The 14,986-nt window shown below is 43.5% G+C and overlaps 1 protein-coding gene and 1 long non-coding RNA gene across 3 annotated transcripts; both read left to right on the forward strand.

Annotated features, from left to right (window-relative positions):
- The first annotated feature begins 4,060 nt into the window (after window positions 1–4,060).
- Window positions 4,061–6,395, forward strand: LOC142930173 (uncharacterized). Its single transcript, XR_012946237.1, has 3 exons — window positions 4,061–4,609; window positions 5,719–5,776; window positions 6,194–6,395. It is a non-coding gene; the product is annotated as an uncharacterized LOC142930173 (long non-coding RNA).
- Window positions 6,396–6,938: 543 nt separating this feature from the next.
- LOC116943247 (dual specificity tyrosine-phosphorylation-regulated kinase 4-like) lies at window positions 6,939–14,777 on the forward strand. Of its 2 annotated transcripts, XR_012945701.1 has the most exons (7): window positions 6,939–7,256; window positions 9,039–9,179; window positions 11,037–11,172; window positions 11,605–11,686; window positions 13,012–13,178; window positions 13,768–14,063; window positions 14,369–14,777. XR_012945701.1 is itself a non-coding variant. In XM_076070868.1 (6 exons), the coding sequence occupies exons 2-6, from the start codon at window positions 9,061–9,063 to the stop codon at window positions 13,903–13,905; spliced, it is 642 nt and encodes a 213-aa protein (XP_075926983.1). In that variant the 5' UTR covers window positions 6,939–7,256; window positions 9,039–9,060; the 3' UTR covers window positions 13,906–14,351. The 2 variants fall into 2 exon arrangements, 1 of the variants encoding a protein (XP_075926983.1); XM_076070868.1 differs by lacking the exon at window positions 14,369–14,777 and having other exon boundaries at window positions 13,768–14,351.
- Window positions 14,778–14,986: the final 209 nt, after the last annotated feature.

Below are 14,986 nucleotides of genomic sequence, written 5' to 3' on the forward strand. Positions count from 1 at the left end.
GAATCCATCTTCTCAGTTGAAAGTGTATGTGTTTGTATATGTGAATAGCCTCATGAACGAATCTCTCATGGTAGCCAGATGGCTTGCAAAGAACCTCTGTCTTGGAGAAGTCAATGTCATGTGAACCTACTGAATTATACCAGTGATCTGCCACGGCCGAGGTATTGGTCCTACCGTGTTTCAGGTCTGCTTTGTGTTCACGAATGCGGTCCGAGACATGCCGTTTGGTTTCTCCAATGTAACTACTACCACAGAGGCAACTTAGCTTGTAGACGCCAGGGTAATGTATGTCCGGAATCACATCTTTTACAGATGCAACCAGATCACGGATTCTATGTAATGTGTTGAATCGGACCTGGATCTTGTGTTTATTCAAGATTTTGGAGATCTTTTTGTGATCCCTGAAATATAGGGTAAAGTGATGGTTTTAAAAGGCTCCTCAAGAGGGTCCTTCATGGTTGGAGTGCTAGTTTTGCGGATTGTGTAGTCGGAATAACCATTAGCCTTAAGAGCTTGGTGTACGTGCTTGAGTTCATTATTTTATTGTTTCCATTCTACGTGACTTTACCGAAAGAACCAAGAAAAATGGAGTTATGATTATAATATGCTGTTACCCAAAAAATATCCACAGCAACGCATGAGTTTGCGTATCGTTTTGATTTTGTGCATTGAACGGGGTCCCATATTTTATTTGGAATGCTCTTAGCCAATAACATCCGGTAATTCAGCAGCATTTGTTTAAACCAGCCTGACTGCTGATGAGATCCAAAATATTTAAACTGGTCCAGTTTGCTTGCTTTAGCAAATGCTGCTTGATAATATTTTTCTGGATAACTAATAGGCTGATCGACTAAAACGCGTTTTACTTGTGAACACAATTGAGTTAATCCTGCTTTATCCACAATGCTCCATGAAAATGCATAATGAGTTTATAGAAAATACTATTAAAACTTCCACCTTTACCTGTGTCCAATGGTCATACTTGTTGCTCATCTATAATATGCGTTAAACGTGTTGGCTCATCGGTGGCCAAACTGATTTGCGAGCCCTGTGCAGCTCGATAGAGGCTCTGTCCAATGTTTTACTTTTCAACACGATGCACCTTTTATTTGAAGCGGGGAAAACAACATCTGAAGCAAGTGGAAGCGACCTGAAGGTCTGGCCACACACGTTGCAGCTATACGGCTTCTCGTCCGTGTGCTTGTGCAGGTGTGTGTGTGTCTTGAGGTCACACGGCTGCAAGAGCCCGCGACCAAACAGCTGGCAACGCTGAAGGCCGTATTTGGAAGTGCCTGACTTAAGACTGGAAACGGGAAGACTTATTCACAATTTGGGCAAATCGCCTGATGAAGCCGGTTGTAATCGCCATTGAAACATCGTACTCAAGTTGTAAATGTCCGTTTACTCTTCGACATCGGTGTGCTGAAGTAAAATTCATTGGTACGTTTTGTGTATGTAACGTCTTAATTGGCTGTGGTGGTGGGTTAACAGCACTGATATTTGCGTGATCTAACCCAAAAAAAACTTTTGAGAATAATATTGATCGTGAACACCTACGTATTAAACAGATTATATAGGGTTTTTTTTTAAATCGGTCAATGTTGGTATCAGGTTGTAGCCAGAATGAATGAGTAAGTGTAATGCTACAGCCCTTTGTCTGTAAATTTTACATGTGGAGCTGTTTCCTGCCCGTGTACAACTGAAAATCATTCGGGTCGTCTTGGAGAATATAAAATATCAAAATGAATAAGCAAACCATACACTTTCGTGACTGCAGTAATTCCTGCAGTCACAAAAGCTTCGAATCAAGTCTGAACCACCTCTACGGGGAGATATGAGGTCTGTGTCTTTGTGTTGCCTCTGCTTGTGTGTCTCTGCCTTTGTGTCTTGGCTTGGATTTGTGTCTCTGTGCTGTCTCTGCCTGTGTGTGGGCCTTGGTGTTTCCGAGTGTGTGCTGCCACGCCCCCTTTTGCTCCATGCATACCTCTTGCTAATTTGTCCCATTATCTCTCAGACTTACCTTCTCTGCCTATTTAAGGCGACTTCACTCTGTGCTTGTCTCTGTGCTGGTTCGCTCTACTTTGATGTCTATGTGTGTGTGTGTGTGCGGTCTGTATTTTAAATTTCATACTTAACTTGCAATTTAGCAATCTTTGAAATAGCGTTATCAACCAGACTATGCGTTAATTGTTTTGACCGACCGTCTGTGTTGCTTTATATGGTTTCCAAATTTTGCTAAACCCTGTTTGTTTTGGTGTGCTTCTCTCTCTGTGTCCCCTGTTGTATCTGTGTTAGTTCCCCCCTACTTGGGTGTCTGTATATACATCTGGGGTTATGTGTTTCCCCTCTGTCGTAAATTTAGCTCTTCTGTATCTGATGATGGCTGCTTATGTTGCAACCGAAACGTCGTACGCTATTATGTTATTTTATTATTTCTTATTTATAGGTGACTTTACCGGAAAAAAAACAAAGAGTAACAACATATACCCCCATTCGCATATCCGTCTCCGTATCATATATATTTAAAAAACATTTCTTACACATCATCTTCACGGCCTTAAATCGGTAAAGTGCATCATTTCAGCAGCATTGTTATAGCCCGCCAGTGCAGCACAGCAACAACAACTGTTGAACTGAACTTCCATGCTTCTCCGCCTTCACCCACCCACCCACATGGACGAGCGTGGCGATGATGCGTGGCCCAAGATACACCCGCAATCTGCGGCTGCGTGGCGAACCCCCTCATCCAGCAGTGGAATAACAAGACGGCACGCGATTTTTGACCCCCACCACCATAGTCACACGGCGTCACAAAAAGTCAGACCCCCCCCCCCTCTCAAATATGACGTCACAAAGCTCTGCCCCCCCCCCCAAAAAAATAAAACATGCTTCAAATCGCTTTAAACTATTGTCATTGTAGTGCGTATTTAATGTGGCGCTGCACTCTGATGTTGTAGGAGAAAACATTTATTAAAAAGTCTATTTAATAAAGTAGAACGTGTATATATTTATTTGAAGTTGCGCATTTTGACGTGACGTCACATTTCTCTTGGTTCTTTCGGTAAAGTCACCACGTAGAAGGGAAACAATAAAATAGTAAAAATATAAAACAATAAAATTCTCACGACGTTTCGACTGCAACACAAGCAGCAATCATCATCAGGTGTGAAACCACAACAAGAAAATTTGAAAAAAGTGGCGGTTATTAAAAATTTTTGGTGGTTATCACATCTGATGATGATTGCTTGTGTTGCAGTCGAAACGCCGTGATAATTTAATTGTTTTATATTTTTATTATTTTATTGTTTCCCTTCAACGTGACTTTACCGAAAGAACCAATAATATGAATCCCTGCAGTCACGAAAGCTTTAAATAAAAATTTAAGAGGCGTTACAACTTTGTGGGCATCGCTCACGGGCGTCACGCGATGCCAAACATCCATTGGGTACGGGGGGGGCAAAGTGGGGTGAAGTTAATGAAATAACTATTCCTGCTCTTTATACTACTGTACTGTAATGAGAACTACATCGTGGCTGATGGTAACAGCTGTACTATACTGTACTGCAGCTCGAATCGGCACCTCCGATTAGCACAGCTGTCTACGTGCGGTGCGAAAGAAGTCCAACATACTGTACACAACACGTGCTGTGTAATGTGTTGTGTATTACACAACACGTGTTGTGTATTACACAACACGTGTTGTGTATTACACAACACGTGTAACACAACATTACACAACACGTGTTGTGTATTACACAACACGCGACCCCCCACGAACGCCCACGTGACACTCCGCGCACCGGATGCCGTGACGTCGCTACTGACGTCACTATCCGGATGCGATTAACATAGCGCTAAACTTCGAGGCGGCACGCGGCTCGAGCTACGGCTTTTGCCACGAGGACTCTGTTTTTTGAATGTTCAATAGTGCGAGTACGAGTTTGCCGACGACAGATTTATCCACGGTAAGTGATGGTAATGGTGTTGAGGACGGTACATTGATCTTTGTCGTGTTGATTGCAGTTGGTTGCTGGTGGCAGTGGGGAGAGCTACTCTTTGCTCGTGTTGAGTGTTGCAAGTGATAGTTACGTGAAGATTGTAATTGTAGTGATAGGGGTGATGGTTTAGTTGCTTTCTGGTGGTGATTATGGTGATGTCAGAGACAATTTCCGTGGTGGTGCTAGTGATGCTAATGGCGATTGTGGTTTAGGTAGATGTTGTTGGTGATGGTTGCGAAAGGGCTCAATAAGCTATTAAGCTTCATGGGTAGTGATTTCCAGGTGGTGTAAATTCCACATTCCTATAGCGAGGCCCATATTTAAATATACGGACAACTAATTGATTAACACAAAGTGGCACTTAATTTTTTCACGAACTCTTCAAGGATGAAGGGTTCTCAATCTTTAAACGGGGATTTGAACTCCCTATTGAAGACAGTTCTGGGAGAGTGCCACACCTGCTGGAGAGATCTCCCTTGCTGCTCTAAGCTTGGTCGAATGAAGGGTGCTAAAGGAGGTTATTTAGGTTTTAATGCTATCTTTGTGCTGTGTTCCAGAACGATCTTTTGGAGATGGATCAACTCGATGTTCAGTCTGCAATTGTGCAGCAGGTCAGTAACTCACTTGACAGCAAACTCTTATAAGCAGACTGCACAATACAGAGACAAGCTCACTTATTTTTTTTTATCGTAGAGTAGTCGTGGACTACGTGTTTCACTGCTATTCTAGAATAGAACGATTACCATTGACCAATAAGCTCAACACACAGTGCAGGCTTTCAGGTCACTTCACCACCAAATGGGTGTATTACTAGTTCAACTGACAGCAAAGAATCAAAGTTCCACCCCCCCCCCGGCCACCCCACATCGTGTAAGCTCTATAGACTTTTGGGGCAAGTGTTGTTAGTAAACGCCTATTATAACTAGTACCACAACGGGCCGCTTTGACCTAACGGTACAGACACACTTACACACGGCAAACTCACGACACAGTCAAGGCAATTTCTTGTCAGCTCAGTTCGCAGTAAGGGACTCTAGTACTCGTGAACCAACCAGGAGACACACGAGCTTATTACACAGCACACGTATTGGCAGGTGCTCTACTTGGACTTCATGAATGCGGTCAGGTTCGTGACCTGTAACCAGTTTCATAAAATACCTTCAACAATTGACCCTTTTGCTATATTTGTGTAAATTAGAAATCAATGGATAATGCAGTTGAAGATGTTTAATGGAATTGGGCACAAACCTGGGAATATGGGCACCGTTTAATATTCCCAAAGTGTCAGATTATTTGACATCATCGAGGTGCAATATACTATTATTCGTGAATCTCTATGTCTTGGATGCTGCTTGGTGTAGTGGTTTCCACACCAGAGGTCGCTGCTTTAATCTCCGAGCATGGCAGTTCAATGGGGCAAGTTTCTTAAATACCACCCAACAGTATACAGTAAATGGGTTCACCGCAGCTCGTCGATCATGCATAGTGAGGTAAAGCGTTGACCTTTTCCAATATATGAGGCCATCACGGAGGTGCAGGCCAAAAAATACTCTCTAGGGTAATCCTCTGAGAGCTTTGTGCGATTTAGGCCCTTCCACAAGCACTCTCTCAGTGGGTGTTTGTGTGTGTACCACTGTGTCTCTGTATATATGTCCATGTCTGTGTGCTTGCCCCCATGTTCACGCGTGCCTCTCTGTGCGCATCTCTGTGACAAAAACAGGCAACTCCATCGGATGAAGTCGTCTTCCCAGTGGCAGGGATGAGCTGCACACCACAAGGTTTTACTTCACTTTATTCAGCATCATTCACCACATGAATTACTGCCACACTCCTCTATAGCAAACACACATCCAGAGTCAATCCCTAAATGGTTTTACAACTCCATTAAGAGCACACATACAGGAGGCCCAAATCGATTCTCTTTAAGTTTAGCACTATATGCGTGGTTACTTTGTGATTGTAATTGTCCATAATAGAGGGTTTTTTTTGGGTTGGATCGCGTAAATATATAAATGTGTCGTTAAACCCACCACCACCCGACACAGCCAACTAGTAAGGGTTGTCACGTAAACCAAACATGCCAAAAAAAGTCACTAGTACAGCACACCGTTGTGTTGTAATTGTGTTTGTTACACACGTGTATGTTCATCAATGACTATGTATGTGTCTGTCTTTGGGCATGTGTGCGCGTGTAGAAATCTTGGACAAATTCCAACACAGGATGACAGCACAGGAATGTCAAGAAATCATGAAATTCAATGAAGTTTTCTATTTCAAGATTCGATCGGAACATAATGGCACTCGCAATGATGGCTACGATGACGTGAACGACCACTACATTCCAGTAAGACCAGGGGCAGCCCGTCCATATAGGCGACTAGGCGGTCACCTCGGGTGCCAAGTTAAGTGGGGTGTGAGATTCGAGGAAAAAAAATACAATAAAAATATACAAATTAGATCACGAAGATGTCATTATTTCAATTCCCGTGCGTGTAGAGGGACTATTAATTATAATTCCTTTCTCAACATTTATAATCGTTCCTCTGTTTAAAAAAAACACGCTTAAAAACAGATGAAGTGGGAAAATATGGGCAACATTTTTCCCCAGTTTACGTAAACCTCAGCCTACATCTGCCCTTGGGGGTCGGGGGTTGCCAATTGCATTGGTTCGCCTAGGGCGCCAGATGCTGGCAGCTCATCCTTGGACCGTCCCTGGGTAAGACTTTTCAATTTGGGCAACGTTTATTCCAGCTAATCATGCATCCCACTACAGACCCCAAAATGAATTGTTAATCTAGATTATTTAAAAAGGGTATAGCTCCAGTGGCTTCCTAATATTGGAAGGAAGACCGTTACACAAGGCCGCAGATGCGCATCTGAGGATACCATTTCACAAATACAGATGAAGGGCATTCTATAAGACATGCTTTGCATCGAATGATTTCGTGTTTTTTGGCAATGACAGCAGATAAAGCTTAGACATTTTCAGGAGTGCGGGAATGTCAAGAGCGGTGAGCAATAAATGAGCACTTGAATGAGCCGTGTGTTTCGACTGAGTAATGATTGAGCACTGAGAGAGGGCCCTGGTTGAGTGCTCAACACTTCTGTAATCTTGTTCCAGATAACGGATGAACACGTGGTGTACCGCTTCCAAGTACTGAATGTAGTTGGGACGGGGTCCTTTGGGCAGGTGCTCCGATGCCTGGACCACAAAACGAAAAGAGAAGTGGCCATCAAGGTGCTAGAGCACACTTCTAGGTAAGTTTGAACAAAGACATGAACCACATCTTGAAATCTGGTTTTGTAACTTGTAATAAGTTGTGCTAATTTACATATTGCAGAGGAAGTCTAAATAGTGATACAATTTAAAGTTGATTTTCTTTAACCTCGTGAGAACTCAAGAGACCAGAACGAGTCTCATTTGTAAGAGTAACCTGGAGCATTCGTCTGCCAGTAGAGGACAATGATCGCTATGTTGCACAATACAAATTGAGGAATTTGTCGAGTAAGTTTCGATATTGGCAAAAATTGTACCCAGATGCAAGCACACAGTGGCATACTCTTGCAAATGACGTCAGGTGATCTTTAGCATCCATCGAAGCAGACAGCATGCATTATTATGGTTATACACCCGCAGTATTAATCATTAATGTCATCAAGCACCGTCAAAATAATGTTTTATTTTTGATCAAGTGGCAGTCTGTAATGTTTATGGTTCCTGCCATGTGAATGTCGAAATGACACCACTGCCCAACAATGGGGATGAGTGCTGCCCTTTTGCTCATTCTAATCTTGCATATGGTAACATGTTCAGGCGCTAAATACCAATGCCAAGGTCTGCTAGCCACGAGGGGGCTTCAGGAGAGATTTTAAATTTAGCAATTCCGCATTAAAGGAGCACGGACCATAGTGGTTTACAATATCGTCCACAGTTTGGGTTGGTGCAGTAGAACACTTTGTACCTTACTCGCCGAACATAGCTGAAAACCAAGGTGATTCCAATCCAGTGGTGAAAATGTTTTTCCTCACTGAGATGCGATGCAGCAACTCCTTCGAGTAACAACCATCGACAATATAATAAATGTTTTTACCCTTTCTGGCAATAAAACAGGCGTTAAGATTATTGATTTAAAGCTTTCGTAACTGCAGGGATTCATATTCTTGGTTCTTTCGGTAAAGTCACCACGTAGAAGGGAAACAATAAAATAATAAAAATATAAAACAATAAAATTCTCACGACGTTTCGACTGCAACACAAGCAATCATCATCCGGTGTGAAAACCACAGCAAGAAAATTTGATGATTGCTTGTGTTGCAGTCGAAACGTCGTGAGAATTTTTTATTTATTCATTGTTTTCCTTCTACGTGACTTTACCGAAAGAACCAAGAATATGTGTTAAGATGTTCAAACCTCAAACAGAATGCTTTTGCAAGGAATCAAGTCTGCATTAACCACACGTATTTGTGGTGAACATGCACAAAACAAACATCCTCTGATAATATATGGCATTGTCTTTGAAACTGATTGAGCCACACCAGAGACAGCTTTTCTTTAGAGCCTAGTCTCAAACAGTGTTAGACCAGAGAATGCCACAAGGCGAACAGCACAAAGACAATGCCACTATCAGGGTATTTATAGCTCGGGGTGAGCAGCTACAATATGGGACCTTTATTGCCAGTATTAAAATAGAAGAATAGGTGTTACCCCTTGCAAAAGGATTCTGTTTGGTGTTTTAAGCCCTTAACACCTGTTTTTTTCTTTGCCAGAAAGGGTAAAAAAACCTATTCTTATCTTATGATACTGGCAAGAAAGGTCCCATATTGTAACCAACGACAACTTCCCAACCAATTGGTCCAGCCTCCCCAGTTGGCCGCTGATCACGTCGACCGGGCAGGGACGATGTTGACGTTGACCGGGATTAAGCGCTCACAGCCATGATTCTGGAGCTCTGTTGACCGCGTCATTCCACGTGTGGCAATGCCTACAAATGTGCAAGACCTAAGAGTGGGGTGAGACTTATCGATGCATTCCTTCCACAGCGAGACAATTGAGGAATGTGAAATGGAGGTGCAGATCTTAAACGCCTTGCAGTCCGAAGATGAGGAAAATAACTACATCATTCGATTCTTCGAATTCCTTATGTTCAGAAACCATCCCGCAATCGTCATGGAGCTAGTCGCGTGAGTAAAAAAAAGAAAAATCACACCCTGTGCACCACCATCGTGTTTATCCACAAAAGTTTATTGTTTTGTTACACGCGGAGGATTAACATTTGATGAATTTCAGATTATTTTTTTGTTTAACCGGGAGAGAACTCAAGTGACCAGGATGAGTCTCATTTGCAAAAGTGACCTGGGGCATTCGTCTGCCAGAAGGGGCGGGGGTGACTAATTCCTATGTTGTACAACGGCAATTAAGGACTTAATGGGTTGTCTAAATAGCTTAATGCCTGTTTCAATGCCAAAAGGGTGAAAGCTATTCTTATATTGGCAATTAAGTAATTTTGCAGGTATTTTTTTATTTAACATCTGCTGTGAGACAAACAGTGTGTGAGTGTTAGTACAGCTGCATTAATCGGGGCGGCTGCTAGATTCGAACCATGAACCTCGACGAAAGGTGGGGAATCATGCTGCAATTAGGCCATGTCACCACCCATCAGACTGTACCAGCCGTTTCCATTTCAAGGCTTTATTGGTACTTGGTAAAATATAAAAGGGACACGGGTGGCTCCTTAACGTGGCACGTGACGATGCTCTCCCACACCTTACTGAATACATACGAGCTGAGTGGCACCACCGTTTAACATCGTACAGCACATTAAAACATTGCGCTTGCAAAATTAATCACATAAACAGGAAACAATGGCTCTCGTTATCTGTAAACGACATTGCTAGATAACGCAATGTCCTGTCTCATCCATTATCTTCATAATGAAACCAGATGCAACAGCAAATTCTCATAAAGAGCCCTATGAGTCAGGTGGTGGTGGTGCCCGCCTGTAATCCAGCACTGTTGAGGCGAGGGTTTGGTGGGTCACACACATTTTGATAAACTTCCTACCGTGGACGTCGAGGTGCCCATACCCTGGCTTGTCAGGAGAGGGCATTCCAGCAGAAAATGTAGACTCTACCTGTTCCACCTGAACGGTGATCGAGTGTTGTCCCCTTGTGTGGGTTTTTGTCTGGGTGCTTTGGTTTGCTCCCACATGTAAACATGATTCTAGTGTGCTTCTACTAGTATTGTTACTCCTGCTATTATGGATTGACCTTCATGCAGCTCGCGAGGGATGCTAGGTTTAGTAATAATATGTTATGTATGTCGCTATTGTTAACTTTCAATCACATTTCTTATTATCACCGTTACATTGTTTTTATAGCATTATTTTATTAATTTCTAGAAGGGTTTAGTTTAGCCCGATTTTTTTTATATAGTATAGAGTTAGACTAAACATTTTAATCTAAATTGTATTATGATTGTTATTGTCATCAAACATCAAAATGGGATTCTTTTTTTTGTACGCAGCATAAACTAATGGTGCTTTTTCTCGAAGATTTCATTGTTTTTGTAGGGGATGTTTAAATTTGCGTACAGTACAATTTTAAATGTATCTTGTTATTTTATTGTTTGTTGCGGTTGCCACCCGAATCAAGAGCCGAATGGCTTCACAGGGTTATTCCCAATAAAATGAAACTGAAACTCAATTCATTTTCCGTTAGTACCTTGACATAGAGAGAACCGCAGAACTTGGGGCTTTCTGTTGGCGTCTGCTCATCGCTTGGTTGACCACCTGCTTGTCTATGGTTCATCGTTCCTCTGCATACTATAAGTTGATGTATTATTGTTATTATTACTTCTCGAAGACAATGAGCAGGTCATGTTTCATCTTCATTACCCTGGGAAAATGTATAATGTGGTTTTTACATGATGAAAAGCCTAATCTATTGTAAATCATGATTCCTCCAGTTCATGAAGCGACCCTAAGCATTGACCAAGATAGTCGAAGGTGGACTAACCATTGACGACATCTTGTCTTGCAGCATCGACCTCTTTGATCAATTCCATGCCAACTCCACGATCTTTGACCCGTCAACAATCAGGCTCTATACAAGATCCATGTTGAGGGCCCTTGCAAAACTTAAGAAGGAGGCCATCATTTATGGCGACCTGAAGATGGTAAGTAAATACAATAGCATACTGCTGTCATTCATGGATCTGTGTTGCCTTGAGGCAACTGTGGCAAAAAAAAGTGAGACCTCTCTCGTAATTCAAAAAAATTGAAAACCAAACACCAAATGTTATTGTTTCCATAAATGTATAAAACAGTAATCGACACTTGTTTCAATCCAGGACATTGTCTATTCTCTTCTTGCTCGAGAGTACACTCTGCAGTTTATTTGAAAAGATTCTCATTTACATTCGTCACAATGACAACAGCTACAGTTGGCCCAAAGTTAGACACATTTCTTACACGAGTAAAGGTGAGGACCACCTTTTTCACTGATATGTAAAATGCAGTCTTAACTGGATGTCTAAACGGGTAGGAGCTGCATGCCATGAACACTTTTGAACGTTAACCACTATTGCCCTTTGTTATTGTTTTCCTAGGAAAACATCATGGTCAAGGACCACGCAACCGGCAACATCAGGATCATTGATTTCGGCCTGAGCGTCATGATGACGAAGCCAAGTGAGTAGTTTTACTTGTGTTTTCGTGTGAGGGTGTGTGTGTCTGTGCGTCTTTGTGAATCTTTGTAAATATGCTGTGGTGTTAATGACGACACGAAGGCAGAACGTTGTCGGGGCTGACGCCAAACGGTTCATTAAGGGCTTTCGCCTAGCTTTCGGTGAAGGGCAAACACAAGTCACTGGATAAGCTAAATCTCCCCAGGGGAAAAGGGTACTGGGAATCCCTACGCCTCCCAGGCTAACGGGCTCTTCCCACAGCACTGACCGACGGTTCATCCAACTCGGCCAGCCGGGTAAAGTAGCCCCCCCTAGCCTGGTGCTATTTCTCCCCTACCCTGGGTCCCAACTTCCCTACCGCTCACGATCCCGGCTCCCGGCGAAGACCCCGTCCACGTCACCGGTCCCCCCTCAAATACCCTGAGGGGACATGACGTCGCTCCTCCCGAGGCGAGTGGGACATCCCGTCACCACTCTACTCCTCAACAAATATACGAGTGAGGAGTGCAAGTGCAGCGGTTAGCGCGGTGCGCTACGCACCCGGCCGCCCCGAGTTCGATGCCCGCTCATGGCCGATACAAGTGACGATTATCTGAACCGGTCCTGGGTCTCCCCTAGGTCGACTCAGCCCCAAATGAGCACCTAGTGCGGTGTGGTGTAAACATCACAAGGGAGATAAAAGCAGCCGGGTGTGGTGCTGGCCACCCACCCCCTCGTGCGCCACGTGCCGGCCTTCATAGGTGCTCGCTAACAGCACTTGCTCCAACAGTCTGTTAGGGCTATACGGGGGATCTTTGTCTTATATGTGTGTTGGCACAGCAGGGGGCATAGTTGGTGCATCTGCCACTCATTTCGGTCCCGTGACCTGTCGGTGAACCTTCGACACTTCACGTGGCCTCAAAGTGCACATGGCCTGGCACAGGCGCCGTGGTGACGTCACCGCCACTTAGTGGCCAACGGCGACTGTTATTCTAATGTGTGTGCGTGTGGCAACGTGGCATGGTGAGCAGTACTGCAGTGCACTGCAATCTCAGTGACTCAGTTTAATCCTCCGCCACAGAGGCCTTAATAGGTCATGTAGGCCTTAATAGGTGCTTGCAAACAACTTTTACCCAAAATTCAAACCATCTCTTGGAGTGCCACTCACGCTTTTCCAGTTTTGAGCCAATTGTAGAAAGATGCACATTCAATTGCTGTATAAAATGACAACGTTTAACATCCTACAACGTTTTTTTTTAATCCGTGTGCACTAAAAAAAAAATATCTAAGAAAATAACGAGCATGGCCTTCTTGCTCAATCAGTGCTATTCCTCTGTGTGTGGTGTGCAGTTTTCGGATATTTCGGAACGTTGGAGTACATGGCTCCAGAGATATTGCTGGGCCTCCAACTCACCTGCGCAGTGGACATGTGGTCCCTGGGCTGCGTAATTGCTGAGCTAGCTTCAGGGCAGTCACTCTTCATGGCCACAGGACGTCAGATTGCCCAAATGATCACGGTACCTGAAATATGCCAAAATATAATCTCGTTATTTATGAATTTGAAGCCTATGGCTTAGTTTTAGCTGAGCCGGCTCACAATGCTAACGCCGAGTGAAGGTCCATTAGTCGCTAACAACGATATAGGAGACTGCCGTGGATTGCAAGACACGGTTCAAGTACTCCGTGGAGCAATCATACTTTTGGCCTCATTCCATGGGAACAAATGTTGCTCTGCTGCCAGTATGTACATAGAGAATAGACATATCTTTAATGTGACCAGACACTAGTTGGACACGCATGATGTGATTTGGCCTTGTTGATAATCATCACTCAGAGCGACAGACTATTACCCTTTCCATTCTTTCGGTAAATTGTTCATCGCGAAGGTTCCTGAAGTCACTTTAAAGGGCAATATTTGTTAATTAAGTACCCAATAAAAAATGTAATCTATTTGGCAGTGGTGTAAAAGCATGTGCAGTCCTTGTGAATAAACGTTTCCGTTTTAGAGACATTTACATTTGAGGAAGTCTACTGTATGTATGTTTACAATACACACAGTCCAATGACCTAACCCATGTATATTAATTTCACTTGACCTGTGCACAGATTCTTGGTCTCCCACCAAGGTCCATGATTGATGCTGCGAACGAAATTGACATTTACACCGGTGAGTGGAGGGGAGGTTGCTACTTCTGTTGTCACAATTATCCAGGCAAGCATTGCCGTAATGTACTTTGTTCGTAATCCTCGGAAACCCGTTTCACTCATTTTCTCTCCAACACAGACACGACAGGGTGCCACAGGGTGAACGGCAGGAAGGTCGTTCCAAGCACCACCTCTCTTAAGGAAAAGCTTCGGACTACGAACAGAGAGTTAATCGATTTTGTTCAAGGATGCCTTGAGTAAGATATACCTGTACTGTCTACATATGATCTTAATTCATCATTATTTTCGTGTTCACCATCAGCACTCTCGTAGAAAGAGTGCACACTACTAGGAGTGGTGTTTTACTGACAGGGAGTGGCTTTGTGTCATAACAGGGCAATATTTCACGTGGAGACTCACATGCAATTATTTACCTTCATTGTGCTAACATTCGTTAGCACAATGAAGGTAAATAATTGCATGTGCCACACCTCCACCCCATTATTAGAAGAAATGTAGACGGTAAATGGACCCTGACGATTCACCGTTTATATCTTGGCAGGTGGGATCCCGCTCGCCGGCTCACGCCTGAGGAAGCTTTGAACCACAGGTGGCTTCAGGACGACACCAAGGACGAAAGCCATGCTAGTCACAATGAACCGGATGCTGTGGACGCATCGATTAAAATGGACGAGATCGTGGAGGTGGATCGTGTGAGCCAATGCGAGCAGAGATGGACGAATGATTCTGGGTCAGATCTCGAGGAAGATTTTGTGTCAGCCAAGAGCCAATCGTGAGTCTCCACGTGCACGTTGCATCTTGAAGAATATTTGTGTTGGTTAGGTTCTTATGAAGTGACTTTGATGTTTCTCCCTGCTCAATGCTTTCTCTCTGCATGCAGCTCTCTTTGAGACGTTGCTCTTTCTCCTCTGCAGTCTGGAACTGTCCTTCCCCAGCCATCTTCATTGTCGACTTCATGCTCTTGTTCAAATCTAGGCTCCAGATCTTCCTCTTCTCCTCTGCCTATAACTCTAGAAAATAATCAGAATATTTATTTATACTGGAGGAATTTGATGAGCTATGAAGCTCTTTTTCACGGATGTCCAGTATGATGTCCAGCAGTACTGGACATCATTCTAACATTGGATTTCATTTATAGATTGGCCCCTGCCATGGGAAT

Source organism: Petromyzon marinus, chromosome 1, assembly GCF_048934315.1.
Source record: "Petromyzon marinus isolate PM22_M1 ecotype Great Lakes invasive population chromosome 1, UKy_Petmar_22M1.pri1.0, whole genome shotgun sequence".
Classification (NCBI taxonomy): domain Eukaryota; kingdom Metazoa; phylum Chordata; class Hyperoartia; order Petromyzontiformes; family Petromyzontidae; genus Petromyzon; species Petromyzon marinus.